The 21,454-nt window shown below is 42.0% G+C and overlaps 1 protein-coding gene across 8 annotated transcripts in view; it reads right to left on the bottom strand.

The window, feature by feature from the left end:
• The window catches only part of PCGF5 (polycomb group ring finger 5), a 101,911-nt gene that overhangs the window by 39,813 nt on the left and 40,644 nt on the right, over positions 1-21,454 (bottom strand). For 7 of the 8 annotated variants that reach the window (XM_045023343.1, XM_045023344.1, XM_045023340.1 and 4 more), the window contains 2 exons: positions 10,495-10,795; positions 4,794-4,890 (listed from right to left, as the gene is read on the bottom strand). In XM_045023343.1, the coding sequence (XP_044879278.1) occupies positions 4,794-4,890; positions 10,495-10,606 (209 nt within the window). In that variant the 5' untranslated portion in view covers positions 10,607-10,795. Of the gene's footprint in view, positions 1-4,793; positions 4,891-10,494; positions 10,796-11,382; positions 11,519-21,454 lie in introns of those variants that run through there. The other variant, XM_045023341.1, reaches the window with a different exon arrangement.

Here is a 21,454-nt window from a genome sequence, read left to right as displayed (position 1 = left end):
GTTCAGCCAATTGCTAAGACAAACAAGGAGTTACATTTATGGGAGGTACTGCTGCCTGCTTCTTATTTACAACATCACCTGAAAGTGAGAACAGGCATTCACATGGCACTTTTGTAGCCGTTGCAAGGTATTTACGTGCTAGATATGCTAAACATATGTATGCCTCTTCACGCTTCAGCCACCATTCCGGAGGACATGCTTCCATGCTGGTGATGTGTGTTAATTAAATTTGTGACTGAACTCCTTGGGGGAGAACTGTATGTCTCCTGTTTTACCTGCATTCGCCATATATTTCATGTTATAGCAGTCTTGGATGATGACCCAGCACATGTTTGATTTACGAACACTGTCACTGCAGATTTAACAAAACGCAAAGAAGGTACCAACGTGAGATTTCTAAAAATGGCTACAGCACTCGACCCAAGGTTTAAGAATCTGAAGTGCCTTCTAAAATCTGACAGGGACAAGGCGTGGAGCACACTTTCAGAAGTCTTAAAAGAGCAACAGTTTGATGCGGAAACTACAGAACCTGAACCACAAAAAAAGCAAATCCATCCTTCTGCTGGTGGTATCTGACTCAGATGATGAAAATGAACATTCATCGGTCTGCTCTGCTTTGGATCATTGTCGAGCAGAACCCGACGGATGCTCTCTGGAATGGTGGTTGAAGCATGAATGGACATATGAATCTTTAGTGCATCTGACAGATAAATATCTTGCGACGCTGATTACAGCAGTGCCATGCAAATGCCTGTTCTCACTTTCAGGTGACATTGTAAACAAGAGGTGGGCAGCAGTATCTCCTGCAAATGTCTGAGAGATTGGCTGAAGTAGGACTGTGTGGACTTGTAGGCTCTGAAGTTTTACATTGTTTTATTTTTGAATGCAGGTTTTTTTGTACAAAAAAATTCTACATTTGTAAGTTCAACTTTCATGATAAAGAGAATGAACTACAGTACTTGTATTAGGTAAACTGAAAAATACTATTTCTTTTGTTTTTTACAGTGCAAATATTTGTAATAAAAAATAAATATAAAGTGAGCACTGTACACTTTGTATTCCGTGTTGTAATTGAAATAGATATATTTGAAAATGTAGAAAAACATCCAAAATATTTAAATAAATGGTATTCTATTATTGTTTAAAAGCGTGATTAATCACAATTAATTTTTTTATTGCGAGATTAATCGCAATTAGTTTTTTTTAAACGTTTGACAGCCCTAATATCAATATCTATAATATATTTGTATCTATATCAATCACCCCTTGAGGAAAAACCCTTAAAGACTATATAGTACTGGTGTTTTCTTTCTGCTATATCATTTTACCAGATCTATACCACATTACTAATGGCAGGATTTTGTAGGTCAAACAGATCACAATCTGCACAGAAACTATGCAAAAATCATGACCTCTCTTAGGTGCGGTCTCTCTGATTTCCAGTCCATTGAAACCTTTGGACCCTCCCATCCAATCAAGTAGGAAAGTGGTATTTCTATGCACTTCTAGATGCTGGATTCTATTTTAGAGTGTGTCTATACTGCAGCTGGGAGCGAGCTTCCCAGATTGGGTAGACAGACTCGTGCTAGGTTGATTTGAGATAACACAATAAAAATAGCACTGTGGACATTGCAGCTCTGGCAGAGACCTGGGCTAGCCACCTGAGCTTAGACCCAGGGGGTTGTGTGGGTTTCAGAGCCCAAGCTACTGCCTGAGCTGCAATGCCCACAATGTTATTGTTAGCATGCAAGCTCGAGCCCCACAAATCCAAGTCTATCTACCCATGCTGAGAGGCTTGCTCCCAGCTGCAATGTACACATACTTTTAGATGCTACAAGAACTGAAATTAGATATATTCTTTGAACCACTTAAAAGTTGTCTAAGAGCATATGGAATAGTGGGGAGTTTTCCATTATAGTCCATCCTGTGTCAAAAATCTTGTGAATAAACATAGTCCATTGGCTAGCAATAACTGAAGCTCTCTTCTTTGACTCCAAGGAGTTCTCCTGTAGATTAAGAATGCAGCTCACCTGTTTACTTGGCATAACTATATTTTCTTTTTAAAAAACTGTCCAACTCACCCCCATAGGAATTTCTTCCCTTCAGGATTATTAGTTTTCATAGTTTTCTCCATAACAACAGTATCCACAGAAGGATGCTAATCCGCTGCTGAGAAAAACTCTGAGACTGAGGCTTCTTTCTCCTTTGGGTCAAAGGCTGTAACTGTGACCTGTCATGAGACTAGGACAGAGGCCATGGCCATGAAGGCTGATATATTTCATATAAGGACAATATATGGGAGAACCTGAATTTCTCCCAATTATTATTTGGCCTACTAAGTAGTCTCCAGGGAGAAGAGCTGGTCATCCAAATCTACAAAGCCATCTAAGGCTGGAGCTGTAACTACCTTTGCAGAACATGGGCAAAAAGGGTTGGAACAGCCATCCTCAGGAGAACCACCATGCAATAACCATTGTATAGGCAGTTCTTACTCTATTTCTGGCAAGGCCAAGGCTCCTTCCATGATGAACGCATTTTAATGATTGAACAAATGGGTACTAATTTTCACCCTAAAAGTTCCCTTTTAGTCATAGAATTATGTAGACTGGACCTGGATATGTCAGGTGTTTGTCTAACCAGTTCTTAAAACCTCCAGTGATGGAGATTCCACAACCTCTCCAGGCAATTTGTTCCAGTGCTTAACTACCCTTACAGTTAGGACATTTTTCCTCATGTCTAAACTAAATCTCCCTTGTTACAATTTAAGCCCATTTCTTATCGCCCAGTCCTCAGTGGATAAGGATATCACCCTCTGTATAACAACTTTTTATGTACTTGACCATGTTCCCCCACCACAGTCTTCTCCAGACTAAACAAATCCATTGTTTTCAATCTTTCCATGTTTTCAAGGCCTTTAATCATTTTTGTTGCTCTTCTCTAGACTTTCTCCAATTTGTCCACATCTTTCCCCAAGTGTGATTGCCAGAACTGGACACAGTACTCCAGTTGAGGCCTTATCAGTGCTGAGCAAAATGGAACAATTTCTTCTAGTGTCATTTCAAAGCACCCTTCACTAAACAATCTAATCCTGACAGAGAGGTGAGAGAGAGAGAGAAGAAAATATAAACATACAGAAAAAGATGGCTAGGCTAAGAACAAGAGTACTATCATCATGGGCTGGAGACAAACAGACACAGCCAGAGCCCTCTAAAGCAGGAGTGTTGCCACCAGAATTTTGCTTTTCTCCAACTCCATCTGCTGGTAGAAGAACTTATAGTCCATCCAACTACCTGGGCTGAGAGAGGGACATTGGAGAAACTGTTCTGGAGTGTATGTAGCTCCTGTTAATTTCTGCAGCTGCCAGTACATTGGTGACACTATCAGAGACAGAAAAGGAAGGAAAGACACAGGAAATGCGGGACTGACCTAGGGCTGGTTCAAAAAATAAAATGTGTTTTAAAAAAAGTAACAGAAATCCCATATTCTCTCCATGAGGATTATAGCAGTGAACTCTTTTGCCTTTCAAACAGTCTATAGGATTCCATATACATTTGTTTCTCTCCACAGTAAGTACTTTGCACTGTGGGAAATTAGTTATGTACTTAAGGGTGAACATTGTCTAGAGGTAGCCTTGTTAGTCTAAATTGGATCAAGGAAAAGCTGCTCAACAAGGCAGATAGGACAGAGAATTTAGGTATTGGAAGATTATGCCTTTAACTGTGTGAAATATATTTTCACATCATGACAATTCAAAACTCTGTTAAACAATTGTTTTTCTTGAAACTTTGAATTCTTCTGAGGAAATCTTATGTTGAAATCAAGGTGATAGGCAACTTATAAATATGACAGAGAGAAATCAAGAAACATGCCATTGGGAATGTGACATAGTAATTCGCCAGTTCTGTTGTTTCTATTCATATAAAATCACACTGGGTTCCTTTAGGGATGGAAAGCACTATGTCTACTGTTCTCTTGTCTGCTAAAGAGGGGATTTCTGTCTAGCTTCTGCCTGATGTCTTGAATAAATCGAAGTATATTATGGATATTTAATGCTAAACTTTAAGGATGCTTGCATCCAAATGGGGGAGGAGGGCATATAAATTTTAATGCCAATCAATCTACAAGCCTAGATCAAGCAATCATCTACATATGTAAACTTATTGTATGCAATTCCTGGTGAGGCAGTTATCTGGAAAAGGGACTTATTAGAGATCGGGTTTGAAATGGTACCCATCAACTGTACAAGTGCATTCTGGAACATTTGAATTATGAATGAATACATTGAAAGGCCATACTAGAAACAACAGTAAATTTAAATATAAACATTAGGCAACAGAGCAATGGGCAAAACAACAGACCATTAAAATATAGTAACGAGCTTTCTAGGGAATACATAGAGTTTGTGCCACTGCTCCTTTCCCAGTTGCAAAATAAGCACAGATGTCAGAAATATTTTTAAAAGTGCTTTCTTCTTTTAAGTGAATTTATTCTAAATGAAGGTTAGTCAAACTACAATGGTCACCTTTCTTTCCACGCATTTGAAGCCAGGGAGTAATTTAAAGGAGGGGGAACTGAAACTTTCTAGTCGACCAGTTTGCTGCTGGTGGGTTATGCTGGGTATTCATTTAGTTTTATATTCAAGTACTATAAAGGGTGCTTAGAGCATACACACAGGAGTCAGCATTTGTATAAATTAAAAATAAAAAAAGAAGTAGTTATGGCATTTCCTTAGAACAATGACGTTATTAAAAAGACCGTTATATTTAGTCAAATTTTGTTTAATGTTGTCCTACCTTAACATTTCTAATGGATTGGTCTCATGCACCTGATTGCCACACCTGGGGCAGTCATTGCTGTCTTCAAAGTGCTGAACAATACATGTCTTACAAACTGTAACAAAGAAAAAAATGCCATAATTAGATAAAAGTATACATTATTACAATGTAACTTTTAGATCAAGAAAATATTATTGCTCACATATGGCTTATCTGTTTCTTGTTCCCAAAAATTATGACTAGCTGTGACCTGCTCAGATATTACAACATTGAGTGAATACAGGTTAGGAGAGTATTGTTTGTAAGTATGCAATTTTTTAAATTGTTTTATATTCCTCACAACATTGCATAGAGATTCAGAGAAAAGTGCATGCTGTGGAGTCTCAGCAAAGCAGGTGATAGCCATGACTTTGGAGGATCTGAAATGAAGGTAAGTTTGCAATCAGTTATGATACAGAATTCCTGCAAAAATCCTCGCAATGCTGGTGACTGAAAAACTTGACATCTACTATTTTCTAAAAAGATAAAAAGAAAATTATAAAAAATTGTTCCATGGGTTGAAATGAGCTATTTTTCCCTCCACATATATGGCCTTTAACAACAGTGATAGTAGAAGCACTGGTGAACATTCAGTACTTGAATCTTAAAATCAAAATCATCAGAGGAGCATGAATATTGCATTAGGAATCAACAACATCAAAATAAGAGCCTACAAATTTATATTAACCCAAACACTACTATAGTTTTTAATCAAAAAGTATCAGACTGTGGTTGCTTCCAAATATGATTAATTGCAGATTTTAGCATCATTAAGACAAAAAAATGGAACATAATTTGGCAAGAAGTAATAGCTTTACTATTATTAATTTGTTAAAATGTTCTGGATGCAGAGTAACACTCTTCTGTTTATTATTTTTCGCCTGATTTTGAAATGTGAACTGCAAATACTTTAATAAATGGACTGAAAACCTATTTTGTAATTTCTTCCAACAATTCTCCAAAGAACTAAGACCAGTTCTGAAACAAAAACAGTGAACGCTAATAATATGGGGATTTTGAGGGACTCCTGAAATCTTCAGAAAACAAGCATTTTAATAATCTGGAAAGCCAGACCAAGAGGTTCTAAAGTCTGCATTAATGTCTCTCTGAGTCTGGGGCACAGACTTCAAGGCCCACTGGCTGGCTCTCCTAATTATAGAGACTGATGGCTGGCTTCCCAAGGATGGATGGATCTAGCAGCCAGGCTGAACTGCAGGTCCCCCATAATCCTAATGAAGTGAGAAGGATCTTTTGCTGGCAAGTCCAGCAACAGGGGCACACCTGCTGCACTCCAGGCTTGACACACACAGGGTGCACAGGAGAAAGCAGATGCCATCAAGGAGGCACAGTACAACCCTCAGGACACAAATGAACTTTCATTATCTGGGATTGCATGGTATAAAGTATTAATATGGAATAGCAACAAACAGTAACCACAGAGACTCACTACACAGATCTCATTATAGCAATCAAAAAAAAATTTAATACTTCTGACTGTTTAAATATTGAACTTGATTTTCATTTGTATGAAAATACATGCACAACACAAAACTATCTTACAGAGCAAAAATTATTCAAAGGACTTAAGAACAGAAGGACAAACTTGATATTCTGGTCTTGTTTACTCTTATATTAACTTTTTTTTATACCTAGAACTCTTAAACATGAATACTTCACTACTGTCGTTTTTAGTGTCATATGAATATATTTACAAACTATTACCTTAGAAAACACTATCAATAAGTCATCAATACTCAAAACTTCAAATATAAAAGAGCTATAAAATCTACAGAAGAACATTAAGGCCCTGATCCAGCAAAGCACTTAAAAACATGTTTCACTTTAAGCAGATAAGTAGTTGAAATGACTTCTTACAGATCTGCAGTTAAGATCTTTGTAATTTAGTTTTATAGAAGAGACTGATAATTACCTCTGCATGCAACTCAGAATAAGCAAAAATCTTTTGATCCCCCAAAAAGGACAGATGTCAAGATGTCTTGCATTGGTACTATAAGAACTCCCTCTCCACTACCCCCAGTTGAAGAAAAAAAAAGGGCATAGTTTGACCAAAATTGAATGTTACCAGCCCAAAACACTGATCATCATCAGAAAAAGGAAAACTGATTTGTAAATGAATATTGATGTTAACTAGAATAACTTGTGCTCTTTATTATGTACAACTGTGCTGTCATTAGGGAGTTGTTTACCAGTAGATATATATGACTTTTACATATCGGTCAGTAAATCAGAACTCAAAATGAGAATTCTAACACTCAAAAACTTTGTACGGACTTGTGATTCCTCCATAGCAATAGGTCCAATCAACCAATATTTTCATCTGTCAGAGGCATGATCTTATTCTATTATTCATAATATGGAAAACTCTGCACATTTTCCTGGGTCTATCACTTTGAAATTTCTAGAATGGGGGAAAAACCTCTGAGCGGGAATTTAAGTGATAACTGTATTTATTTAACACCTTTTAAAAACCTTTACACTTACAGTATGAGATACACAAATATGGTACAATTTTAACTGTCTTGTTTTACAGTACAACACAAAGCAACAGCCAACACAATGGAGAAAAAAATAAACAAAATGTGAGATGGGTTTCAGAATTTTGAGACATATGCCATGCATGTCAGTGAAGCGAGAGAATTGTCAGATACACTTGATTTTTGGCTGCACCATGATACTTAGGGCAAACCATTATACAAGTTTCACGACTCACTCTAGGCGACTTACTACAGCTTAAAAGCACCCGTGTAACATACCTTTAATTCACTAACATAGTGTGCTAGTTTCCCTTTATATAGGATAATTGTTAATACTGATGGTCCACTTTCCACTTTTAAACCCTTGCACTGAGCCAAACAGTTATGTGTCAGTGCTGCTGCACCCACATCAACACTGAAGGAACACATATGATTGATACTGTATTTACAAAGACAAGGTGGGTGAGGTAATATCTTTTATTGGATCAACTTCTGTTGGAAAAAGAAACAAGCTTTTGAACTTACATAGAGCTCTTCTTCAGCCCTGCATAAGCTTGAAAGTTTGTCTCTTTTCATAACAGAAGCTGGTCCAATAAAAGATATTACCTCACCCCCCTTGTGTTTCTAGTATACTGGGAACAACACAGCTACAAGAAGACTGCAAACAATTGTATTTACATACTATTTAGTTTCTTTATGTCAAAAATAGCTCAAGGGGAAGAGCCTCTCTAAGATACTTTTAAATGATAATCACAAAGGTATCTAAGCACTGATTGCAACTAAGTAGAAGTCTCATATCGAAACGAGATTTGCTTATATTTTACATATTGCATTTTACACTGAATAACTGTTCTACTTATACAAGATGAAATTTTCAATAGAAGTGCTCATTATAGGGCACAACCTCCCTCAGAATCTAGCCCAAATCAGGGGAGTGCAGGCCTAAAACTCAAAGACAAAGTGGAGTCAATTCTCAGAGGCTACTCCAACCTTCACTCCATTGGAACAAGAGGGGGCATATGGAAGGACCAGAGGATCCACATAGCATGTGGTCCTCCAGCCCTGACTCACCTCTCCTTTACCCACAGCTAAGTAACAAGACAGGTGATACATAGAAAAGTTTCTCTGCAGAGCAGCTACTTTATCAAACTAAACTTTTACCTCTTTATATACCAGCTTTAAAAATAACCTAATTTTTCGAACAATGTCCTTGTTAGAGATCTTAAAATTATAATTAAAAAACACTTCACTTGTTCAGGGGCACAAATAAAGTTGACCATTAATCAGCCACTCACTTACACACAATGTAGAATTCCATGAAAGGACCAACTATTCCCCAAAATCTACTGCAGACTTGCACGCACTTTATCACCCTTCTGAAAATTGCTTAGGCACTTACCTTCCACTTACATGCTCCATTAAGTGCCTATCTGCCTATTTAAGTACATGCTTACTGTCACAATTACAAGAAGCAGAGAGACTCAAACTGGAGTTCCCTCTATTTACAAATGGAGAGGTCTTGGTGGTAGGATATCCTCCTTGAGGGAATCACCTTGTTCCAAAACTGGATGGGTTTACTGACCTTCAGGACACACTGCAAGTCACACATTTACTTAGGCTTTGGAGGAGGGAAGGGGAAAGGGACTGAGATTTGTTTGTGGAGGGTTGGGAAGTTCTCTAGGAATTCTGATGTGGGTACAGTCCTGTTAGGAGGTGCTGGTAGTTTCAGCAGGGAGATTTGTTTTTGTAATTTATGTCAAAGACACAGATTGCAAGATATAATAATAAATAATAATTAATAATATATCTTATTATTATTTATTATTATTATTATTATGTAATATGCAACAAACAACAGTTTTGAAAATTCTGGCCCAGGTAATTTTTCTGTGTAGACTGGCATCCTTAAATTATGGTAAAGCTAGTACTCCCTCCTTCCTGAACTTCACTGAGTAGACATTACATGCTCACATGAGGAGGAGGATGCTCTTTGATCTGCAAGGACTATAGTCTGTTTGTAAGATATCCCAGAGAGCTCTCCCTGTCTCTATCATTCAGAAGGCACAGGATGGTTTAAAATTCCCAGCTCTTACTTATGACAGATATTGCACTGACCATTGTCCAGATACCTAAATATTACAAGTGGCAGAGCAGCCGCATCTACAACTTCTCTACCAAGAAAAGCTAATACAGTACATCTGGTCTAAAGGGAGAGAAGCAAAGAGAGAATCCAGGCTGAGGAGATGCCATTCATCAACATCTTCATCATATGAGTCTGGCTTTATTAGTTAATGATAGGTCAAGTCCCTGAAAAGTCACAGCACTAACACCATTAGTAGCCCTTCTGTGCTGAGAGAATAGCATTTATGTCCTGGAAGCACCCTGTGTGATCCATCACAGCCTAAATGACTAGAATAGTATGATTTAGGCTTGAAGAATTCTGAAGGCTAACTGGGGTTAAAGAACTGGGAAGTGAAAACAATCCACAGCCCCAGAAGTTTTGGAAGCCTTCCATTATCAGAAGAATATAGGTATTTTGGGCACACAGATCAGCAGGACATGCTTCACTGCAACAGATTCCTCCTGTGCTATATCTCCCAGAGTGCTCTTCTGCAAACCAAATAATTCTCAGGGAAAAGTAGTCTCTGTTCTTGGATAGTCACGAGTCTGTTGTAGCAACTCAACTTTCCACAAGAGGAGTGGCTCCCACATGGGTGGCTATACATTGAAAAGCTGTAGTCAGTTCCATGTGCAGAAACTCAAAGGTAGGGGGTCTTGTGCAGATGCCTCAGTCACTCATTTTCAGTGCACAGAAAATTTCTCACCAACTGGCAGAGCCTGGCTTAGTTCAGAATAGTTCCTCCCCATAATTCAGTTCAATAGTGCTCATGTTATTAGAAATATACATTGGATACACTATACTGTAATTTTAAGTATAGTATACTGCCAGAACCATAACAAATCCCTTTGAAATATTTGACTTCTCTCTTCCCCAATTAACTCTAAGGCCCAAAGTACTCCACACTGAGATTTTTCATGATTATAGTGTATATCCAAGCTGAGCAAGCTGAACAACCTGAAACACTTTACAATCTTTCATGCTATACATTTTTTTAAAAATGAGTGGTTATATCTGGAGGAAGCATTACTTGTGAAGGATGGATACCTTGCAAAGTACTACTTACAGGTATGGAGGCATTCAGTTACTGTGGTTGGCTTGATAAGATATCCTTTACAGATGTAACAGGTGATATGAGGATTGAAATCTTTCACCAAGTGCTTCCTCAGGGTAGCCATTCGTGGGGCAGGCGATGCTGGCTGAGCGCTTTAGGCCAGAGGCGTGAGTTTGACAGCTGGAGGTGCTGTGGTTCACAGGAGCTGCTCTGTGCAACTGCACCTCTCCAGGCATTTGATGGACATTCCAGACCTCTCACGGGGACATCATTCATATCTCCTGCTCCTTTTCTGGGCGGGGTGTTTTCATACCTGCAAGGCATGTGAAGGGAGAAGCATAATAATGATGACGATGTCCCAGCAGACAAGTGTCACAGTCGTTGGCATGGGGCAATCCACAGCACTGACTCTGTACTAGGTGCTTTGCTGACAAGAATTAAGCCAGTGTCCCTGCCCCCGCACGCTCCATGAGCTTACTATGAGGCTAGCAAAGTGACCAAGGCCAGGTGACACTCAGGGCTGGGGGAGAAGGAGGGTGGGGGGCACGGGCTGCGCTCAAGCTACCGGGACCCTGGGAGATTTTCAGTAAACCCTGAAGGAGCCTGGGAACGTCCCACTGAACCACACACAGGGCGAACTCCTCCTTCTGTAGAGGCACAGCCCGTAAACAGGCCTCGTAGTGGGTCCCGGCGGAGGGCGGCTCTCCCCGCTCTGGTCCCGTACCCCGGCCTGAGGGGAAGGAGGGGGGGTCTCCCCGAGCGCTGGGCAGGCCGGGGCACCACGGCCCAGACTCAGGGCTGTGCTGTGGCGCTCCCTCCCTCTTGGAAAACTCCTGTCCCTCCCCCCATGCACCTGCGGCGCCTCCTGCCCCGTGTCCGCCCCAGCCCCGCGAGTGGTACCTGCGGCGCCCGTCGGCCTCTGGCCGGCAGCAGCCCCCGCCGCGCTGCCCAGCGAAAGAGAAAGGGAAACAGCGTGCGCCTCCCGCCCCTTCAAGCCCGCCCTCCTTCCCGCCGGGCTGCCGCGGCCGGCCCCAGCGCTGGGCCAGAGCGAGAGCAGGCGGGACAGGCGCGCAGGCGCTGCTCCCACGCCGAGCCCTCCTGCGCCACAGCCCAGGCGGCCTCTCGGGGCAGGGCGCGGCGTCTCCCCGCGGGGCCCGGGGCGGCCGCTCCCAAGAGCCCCAGGGACCCGCCGCTGGAGCGGGGCGCTGAGGGGAGCCTCTGGGGGAGTTGGGGACAGTGGGTAGCTTTGGAGGTGAGGTAGAGGGCAGCTGGCTGGGGAGAGGTGGGGAAGTGGGGCTGGAGAGGGCAGATAGCTGGGGAGTGTAGATGGCTGAGGAGTTGCAGTGGGGCTGGGGAGAGGAGGGAAAGTGGGGCTGGTGAGGGCAGATGGCGAGGGAGAGGTGGGGTGGTAGCGGAACTGGAGAGGGTAGATGGCTGGGAAGTTGCAATGGGGCTGGCAGAGGGGTGTGGATGGAGAGGAGGGGTGGCTGGTAGAAGTGGGGCTGGAGAGGGCCGATGGTTCGGGAGAGGAGGTGTGGCAGTGGAGCTGGGAAGGGGAGATGGGGGTGAAGAGACTCCATGGCTCTGAAGCTGGGAGCAGTTTGTGTTGAGTGGCATTAGATGAGGAGAGCAGTAATTGGCACAAGATAGTCAGCCCCCCGCCCCGCATTTGTACTCAGCAACTTTTCTCTTTCTGTCACAGTTTTTGTAAAAATCTCTCTGAGGGGACTTAAATCACATCTCTCAAGGTGGTTTTTTTTTTAATACTGAATGTTGCTCTTATTATACTGTGTATATTTAATTTTTGGACAGCTGAAACGTAAATGAATTTTCAAAACTTTTATCCTTTTTATATACTGTTGGGCATTTAGGGAGAGAACACAGTTACTATCAGTAAAATACTGAAATAAATTAGGCTCAGATCCAGAAAATAATTACACACACGCTTACCTTTAGTGAGACTACTCATGGATGTAAAATCAAGCCTGAATGAAAGCATTCCCCATTGTCAGATGTTTACTGTCTTGCTCCCTGATTTATATAAATACAGGGTTGCTATTAAAGTTGTTGGGATGGAGCTGCTGGTGTATATTTTAAAAAAACAAAACTGATGCACAGTTGGGGGAGACACAGATTAGGTGGAATTTGGTAAAGAGAAAAACAGAACAAAGTACTTTCCATGCTGTGATTTTGCTGTAGAATCTGTGACTGTGTCGTGCCAAGTCTACCACCTGTAGCCTGTGACTTTCCACTTGTGAAACATTTGCTTTGTCTAGACCCAGTTCAGTCTCATCTTCCATATTTTAGCTATGCTGCAACAGTAGAAGGCTTTCCTAAGGCCCAATCCTGCTGTCAAATCCAGATGGGTGGAATCTTTACACCCAAATGGAGACCCATTACTTCAGTCTGAGTGCAGGGGATAGGTCAAGTATTGCTCAAATTAAATCTTACTTATAATTAAAGTTATGGTACAATAAAAGTATTGGACATTTTTTAAAGTTTTTTTTCAAACAAAGTTTTCATTTTTATGAGAAGACTTTACAATATAAATGAAAGTTTGCTGAACTATAATCAATTTTAACTTAGCAGTAAAAACAAACAAACCCAGCATGTATTAAGAACATAAGAATGGCCATACTGGGTCAGACCAAGGTCCATCTAGCCCAGTATCCTGTCTTCTGACTGTGGCCAATACCAAGTGTTTCAGAAGGAATGAACAGAACTGGTGATCATCAAGTTATCCCGTCACCAATTCCCAGCTTCTAGCAAACTATCGTATAACAAAAGTTACATTTTGTTGGTTTTGGCCTTGTACTGTTCCCACTGTTTGTCATACTACACACTCTGGCAAGTTTTAGTAAGATTAGAAAATATCACCTTGTAAGAAGGAAAACATGCAATGTAAGAAAATATTTGTTAGATGACAAAATTGTTTAAAAGAAGTATAAGGAAACAGTGAAATAAAGTCCCAAGTACACCTCTACCTCGATATAACGCTGTCCTTGGGAGCCAAAAAATCTTACTGCGTTATAGGTGAAATCGCGTTATACTGAACTTGCTTTGATCCACCGGAGTGCACAGCCCCGCCCATCCCCGAGCACTGCTTTACCGCATTGTATCCGAATTCGTGTTATATCAGGTTGTGTTATATCGAGGTAGAGGTGTACTTTCAAAAGTTTCAGTTAATAAAACACTGCAAGTTAATGAAAAAAACATTATTTCCCATAATTTAAATGACTTTTACCACAAGGTATGTAAAAAGGAGGATTTTAAGACCCAGTTTTCTAAAGCTGTTCCTTCTTTACACACAGCAGACAGGCATTGACTCAGATTAGGAAAATGTGGGGGAGGAAGGAAGAGGAAATCAGTAATTTTTACAAACTACAATATAATTAAAGTCAAGTAACAGTTGTGAAATATAATTAAAACCAAAATTAAGATACAGGGAAGTTCAGCTATTTGAAATTGAAAGCTGAAAAGGGTCCAGATGTCTGAATGCAGTATTTTTAAAAAAAATAACATTGAATTGTTACTCTTTTTAAAATCATAATGATCTTAAACTTATTCCTATAATACTAAACGTAAGTCCTTTTTCATATCAATCAATCTTTTATTTGGCAAACTGAATATTTCCATTTGTGATTAAGTTTTGTCAATTGTCAGAAGTTGATTTTTTTCAGAATCATCACTTGGGTGGCCCGACTGAACACGAAATAAAGTCTATAAGCATCAGAGGGCAATATTAAACCTCTTTGGGTGTAAAATAAGCAGCTGCTGACATTCTCTTGGCCATTTCAAAATGATTGATGCTGGGAGGGTTGCTTTAAGAGAAATTCTGTCTGGATCCTAATTTTGGGGACTTCAAAACTTATTTGGTTTATAAAATCTCTTGCTTTACTCCTGTGGGAATTCTGCACCAAAAATTAAAAATTCTGCACACAATATTTTAAAATTCTGCAAATTTTGTCAAAATAACACTGCATAATCATGCCCATTTCAATTAATTTGGTAATTTATTTCAAAATACCTATCAGCAAGTACGTCTGTAACAGTACAGACACACAAATTTTCCCCCCAGGAGTAGAGAATTAAAGAAACCCTTATGACAACCCAGTTCCTGTTTCTCTGCCTCCTTCCCTCACCACCCCTGAGCCCAGCAGGGAGCCAGACACCCACAACCCCTCCCGCCCCAGCCCAGATACCCACACCCCTTTCCTCCCACAGTCCAGCTGCAGGGCCCCCCGCCCAGATACCAGCACACACTCCCAGAGCCCAGCCATGCCCCTCCTTGCCCAGATACTCACACCACCTACCCACCAAAGCCCAGCCATGCTCCCCAGCCCAGACACTTGCCCCCTACCCCTCACAGCCCAGGGATCCAGAGGGAGAAACAGCCTGATGCCGGGTCCCAGGCTTGCATGGAGTTTCCTGCATGCTGTCTCCTTCCCTCAAGGCATGCTGGGAACTGAGAACCCTCTAGCTCCCGCTCCCGCTCCCTCCCCCTACCCCAGCAGTGTCTTCTATGTGCAACCTGGGTTCTACTAGGTCCAGTGGCCCCTAGTGGTGGCCAGCAGCACTGCAGCCAGTTTCTGTGGGGGAAAGGAAATTCTGCATACACAACATTAATTTCTGCAAAATTCTGCATTGCGCAGTGGCACAGAATTTCCCCAGGAGTATTGCTTGTTAAAAGGTCTTTTCTAAGTATATTTGTTTATCCACCAGACTCAGTTTCAAGGAGTAATTGATGCACAACATTCCATTAAAGCATAACCATAAAGATGGAATGATATTGTTGTAATGATGTCTAGCTCAAACCATATTTTAGCGCCAAACTGCAGTTGTGCTAACTACCCACACAGATGTGATTGGTTTAGACACTCATGAAATTCAATAAGGACAAATGCAAAGTACTCCACTTAGAAAGGAAGAATCAATTCCACACATACAAAATGAGAAATTACTGCCTAGGAAGGAGTCCTGCTCAAAAGGAGCTGGGGATCATAGTGGATCACAAGCTAAATACGTAATGTAACACTGTTGTAAAAAAAGCAAACAGCATCCTGGGATGTATTAGCAGGAGTGTTGCAAGCAAGACATGAGAAGTAATTCTTCTGTTCTACCCTGCGTTGATAAGGCATCAACTGAACTACTGTGTCCAGTTCTGGGCACCACATTTTAGGAAAGATGTGGACAAATTGGAGAAAGTCCAGAGGAGAGCAACAAAAAATGATTAAAGGTCTAGAAAACATGGCCTATGAAGAAAGATTGAAAAAAAACGGGATTTGTTTCATCTGGAGAAGAAAAGACTAAGGGGGGACATGATACCAGTTTTCAAGTACATAAAAGGTTGTTAATAAAGAGGAGAGAGAAAAATTGTTCTTGTTCATCTGAGGACAGGATGAGAAGCAATGGGCTTAAATTGCCGCAAAGGAGGTTTAGGTTGGACATTAGGAAAAACTTCCTAACTGTCAGGAAAGTTAAGTGCTGGAATAAACTGCCTATAGACGTTGTGGAATCTCCATCACTGGAGGTTTTTAAGAGCAGGTTAGACAAACACCTCTCAGGGATGGTCTTTAATACTTAGTCCTGCCTTGACTGCAGGGGACTGGACTAGAAGACCTCTCGAGATCCCTTCCAGTCCTACACTTCTATGACTCTATGATTCATAAGCTAAGTCTTTTAAAATCCCATTTTATAAGGAAAAGTGACCAGGATTTAATATTTTGGTGTTGAGTGATTATTTTTGCATTATAAGAAAAAATAGCATAATCAAGAATAATAAATTACATTAGTGCTTTTAAATATATATCATATATCCACGGCATCAAGTACAGAGGAGATAACTACATCCCACAAATGCTAATGAGGAAATTAAAGCTGCCCAAACTTTTTCATATTCTTTAAACACCTGATTTTGCTTCTGATTGGCTTGCTCTTTTTTCCATAGATGGTAGAAACAAAAATTTGTCCTGTAATGTACTATGATTTTAGCTAGATACTGCCATTACTACTATGGAAAGCAGTCTAACGTGTGGAAAATATAGAATGTATCCTAAAAAGTTTTAAAGTTGAGGGGTAATTTGTTGCATTCCCTATTAAACTGTTGCAGTACTCTGACATATATGATGTACAGTAATTCCTTGCATTCTATAGAAAATAAATATCTTTCTAACGGAGTGGCCAGGTCATAAATAACAGAGGAGTGAATAACGCAACATGTGAATTTTGCTCATTAATGAAGCTGTAACACTTTCAAGAACTGACATCAAATATTGACAACATTTAAGTTTTCTGCTGTATGTCAGGAAACAGAAAATAAGCATTGGATCAATAGTCAGGTTACACTAGCATTTTATAATCCAACTAAGACCCGGATCCTCCAAGCAGATCCATGTAGGTAGGCCCTGAGACAATGGAGCCCTACTGGCTTCAGTAAATATAAGCATCTATCCAGGCAGCTCCAGTTGCAGGACTGAAGCCCCAGTTTTTCTAATTATCACTTTGAGATACAGTTTAAACATTAATTGGTCAAAAGCTAATGTGTTCTGTTTCCCCGCTTACATAATATCCATTGTAATCAAGCACTCAGTTATCCCAATAGAGATTTGGATTTACTGGGTAGGCAGAAAAGATCCTGGGACACATCTGGATTGGGAAAATTGTTTCCCATCTAAAGAACTATGTTCGGAAAACTGTGTTTTGTCTGAGCAGTCAGAATCCTGTTTAAGAGGAGTCACTATACTTACTTCCATCAGAAATAGAACCATTGGCCAGGAAGTAATAATTAGGAAATAATTATTGCTCTGTGGTGACAGTACTAACTTTAAAACAAATATTCAAGATTTAAAAATTACTGCATCTTTTCACAGAAGAAAATTAAAATATGCTAAATATAACCTCGTCTAGCACGTACTTTACTTTTGTTTCTGATGCTAGGTTCCCGAATTATGGTTACAATATTTTTTCCTAAATATAAATAAACTAACAGCTTTTGTTGTCATTATCTTGGGATCATACGTTGTCATTTCTTTACTTTCCAAGGGAACAGTTGCATTAACTACTATAACTAAAAATAATTTTATTTTATTCAAATTTATACTATCAAAGACTTTATCTTTCACTTGGGGCTTTTCTATCTCTGATTTGATGGAAAAGTGTGGGAATAGACCAAATATTTCCTTCTTCCTCATACTCCCGAGAAAGGGTCACCAAAAAGGCTTTGGTATGAGAATCCTTTCACATCACCATTGAGCTGTGTTAGTCTGGATCTGTAAAAAGCAAGAGAGAGTCCTGTAGCACCTTTAAGACTAACAGATGTATTGGAGCATAAGCTTTCGTGGGTAAATACCCACTTCGTCAGACGCATGACGGGCCATGACGAAGTGGGTATTCACCCACGAAAGCTTATGCTCCAATACATCTGTTAGTCTTAAAGGTGCCACAGGACTCTCTGTTGCTCCTATATTAGTTTGGCATTGCAACACTGAGCACAGCGATGCCTAGACACTTAAAAATCTAGGGCAGGGGTGGGCAAACTTTTTGGCCAGAGAGCCACATCTGGGAATAGAAATTGTATGGCGGGCCATGAATGCTCACAGAATTGGGGTTGGGGTGCGAAAGGGAGTGAAGGCTCTGGCTGGGGATACAGGCTCTGGGGTGGGGCTGGGGATGAGGAGTTTAGGGTGCAGGAGGGTGCTCCAGGCTGGGACCAAAGGGTTCAGAGGGCAGGAGGGGGATCAGGGCTGGGGCAGAGGGTTGGGGCACAGGGGGAGACTTGGGGTGGCGTTTACCTCAAGCAGATCCCAGAAGCAGCAGCATGCCCTTCTCCAGCTCCTACACAGAGGCACGGCCAGGCGGTCTGCATGCTGCCCTGTCAACAGGCACTGCCCCACAGATCCCATTGGCTGCAGCTCCTGGCCAATGGGAGCTGCAGGGGTGGTGCTTGGGGTGGGGGCAGTGTGCAGAGCGGACAGCCCTAGCTACCCCTACATGTAGGAGCCGGAGGGGGGGCATGCTGCTGCTTCCAGGAGCCACATGGAGCAGCCCCCGACCTGCTCCCTGGCTGAAGCACCAGAGGGGGGCCATGCCACTGCTTTTGGAAGCTGTGTGGAGTGGCCCCTGATTCTTCTCCCTGGCTGGAGCAGGGAAAGCCCCAGACTCCATTCCCCAGAAGGAGCTTGAGGGCTGGATTAAAATGGTTGGCAGGTTGAATCTGGCCCGTGGGCCGTAGTTTGCCCACCACAGATCTAGGGCATAGTGCCTAATGCTTGGAGTGCCTGGAGCACTGGCTCCAAGCTTGTGATAATCAGAGCACATATCAGACATTTAGAGAGGACTGGTGTACCACAGGACTTCAGCAATGCAAGGAGTAGGTGTCGATCACATAAAGTAAATCACATTAAGGTTTTCTATTTGACACTGAAACAAGGAGAGTGAGAATTTCTTTTATTAGATGAACTTTGATTGGTGGAAGAGACAAGCTTTTGAGCTACCCAGAGCTCTTCTTCAGGTCTCGAAAAGATAAGCAGAGTGTCTTAGCTAAGTACAAGGTGGAACAGATTGTTAAGCATAAGGGGTTAAGACAGGGCCAGCCATGTGGAAAATGGCACTCTGGTAGAACTTGTTGTGACGTTGCACTCCATACGATTTTATGAAAATATGCTAATAAGTGTGAATATAATGTAACTGGAATATGCTCCATGCAAAAGGTCTCTTGGAAGGTATCATTACAAAGCTTACAATCTACTGAGTATGGTCATCCAATTTGTATACTGTATCATTCTTGTATCTGAAACTAGAAATATGAAATATAACTCTAAGGTCCTACAGTAATTTTGCAAAGTGTGGGCCATTAATGGTGGTTTGGAATCTTGAAGGCTCCCATCAACTAGAACAACTGGTTGTAAATGGCTCTGTTTACTTGCAAGCCTTCCTGTGAGTCAGGCCAGGAAGAATGAAGGCTTGGGGTCTCCCAGGACATGTGACTATGTCACCTGGTACTGGAATCCACCTTAAACCTGGGGCTTTTCCATTTAGAAGGAGGGGTGGGGACCCAGAGAGACAAAAGATTCCCACCTTATGCCAAAGCTATATAAGAGGGTGGAACAGAACAAAGGGGCTGCAGTCATGAGAAATCCCCTAACTACCACCTAAGCTGGAACAAGGATTGTACCAGAGGGAAAGGATTAGGCCCAGACTAGGAAGGAGTAGAGTCTGTGAAAGAAGTTTATTGGAACATCTCTGAGGGTGAGATTTTATCTTTAAAAAACTGATTAATGTAGTAGGCTTAGACTTGCATGTTTTGTTTCATTTTGCTTGGTAACTTACTTTGTTCTGTCTGTTATTACTTGGAACCACTTAGATCCTACTTTTTATATTTAATAAAATCACTTTTGCTTATAAATTAACCCAGACTAAGTAATTAATTCCCAGGGGAGCAAATAGCTGTGCATATCTCTCTAACAGTGTTATAGAGGGCGGACAATTTATGAGGTTACCCTGTATAAGATTTATTCAGAGTAAAATTGATTTATTTGGGGTTTGGATCCCATTGGGAGCTGGGTGCCTGGGTGCTAGAGACACAAGCACTTTTAAAGCGGTTTTCATTTAAGTCTGCAGCTTTTGGGGGACTTCGTTCAGACCTTGGTCTGAGTTGCAGCAGGCTAGCATGTCCGGCTCAGCAAGACAGGGTACTGAAGTCCCAAGCTGGCAGGGAAAACAGGCTCAGAGGTCAGGGGCGGCTCTACATATTCGGCCGCCCCAAGCAGTCATGCGCGGGAGACGCCCCGGAGCCCCGGACCTCCCGCGGGCATGACTGCGGAGGGTCCGCTGGTCGCGTGGCTTGGCTGGACCTCCCGCAGCTGTGGACGGTTGGCTGGTCCGGCGGCTCCAGTGGAGCTTCCGCAGTCATGCCTGCGGGAGGTCCAGCCGAGCCGCGGGACCAGCGAACTGTCCGCCTGCGGGAGGTCCACTGGAGCCGCGGGAGGAGCGCCCCCTCCGCAGTCATGCCTGCGGCAGGTCCGGTCGTCCCAGGGCTCCGGTGGACCTCCCGCAGGCATGACTGCGGCAGGTCCACCGACCCAGCCTGCCGCCCCACGCGCATGCTTGCCGCTCTGGGGTCTAGAGCCGGCCCTGTCAGAGGTAGTCTCAGCACATCAGGTGGCAGTCCCAAGGGGGTCTCTGCGACCGAACCCATCATACTTGTATTTTAGCACCTCCAACCCCTGCTGCCTCCCTGGGCTCCCCACAAACCCTCATCATCCCCAGACCCTGCTGCTTCTCCCTTCCCATTGTCCTGAATTCCCTTCCACAGACTCATACCCTAGAGTCCTTGCCTCTTGACCACATGGCCCACCCATAAGGCCAAGACCTGTTAACAAATGTTGTAAGAAACCACTTAAAATGAAGTAGTAAATTTAACACCTCTGCAGTTGTAGGACAAAGGAGGGTTAGTAGGTCACAAATTGTTGTAATGAGCCACAAAACCAGTGTCTCTGTTGAGACCATGCACGTCTAGCAAACATGTCCCCATGCTTGTCTTCTGAAGGTAATGTGCAGGTTTCCTTTGAGGACAATGACTAATAGGTCAGATAATGAGGGATCATACTGTGAAAAGTGTTTGGGTAATAGGGTGATTTTGTCTTTTATCGTTTTTCTGAGAGTGTTCATTTGAGAGCGGGTTTCACGTACATGGTTGTTGTTCGGGCATTTGATGCACTGGATGAGGCACACCACATGTTGTGATAGGCCCATGGATCTTGAAAAGTATGTTGTGGGAGGGGTACTGATCATTGTAGCAAGAGAATTAAGTGTCCAACTCCCACTGACTTTCAATAGGAGTTGGTCTTCCAACTCTCAGCCGTCTAAAATGTGTGTGTATTAAATCAGACTAAAATCTACATCTGATCATGTAACATTGGAGAGTCTTCAATTTATTTGCACTGTGTGGGAAGATGCTCATTCATGGGAATGT

This window comes from Mauremys mutica, chromosome 7 (assembly GCF_020497125.1).
Source record: "Mauremys mutica isolate MM-2020 ecotype Southern chromosome 7, ASM2049712v1, whole genome shotgun sequence".
NCBI classification, from domain to species: domain Eukaryota; kingdom Metazoa; phylum Chordata; order Testudines; family Geoemydidae; genus Mauremys; species Mauremys mutica.
This window is presented reverse-complemented; position numbering and strand designations above follow the sequence as displayed.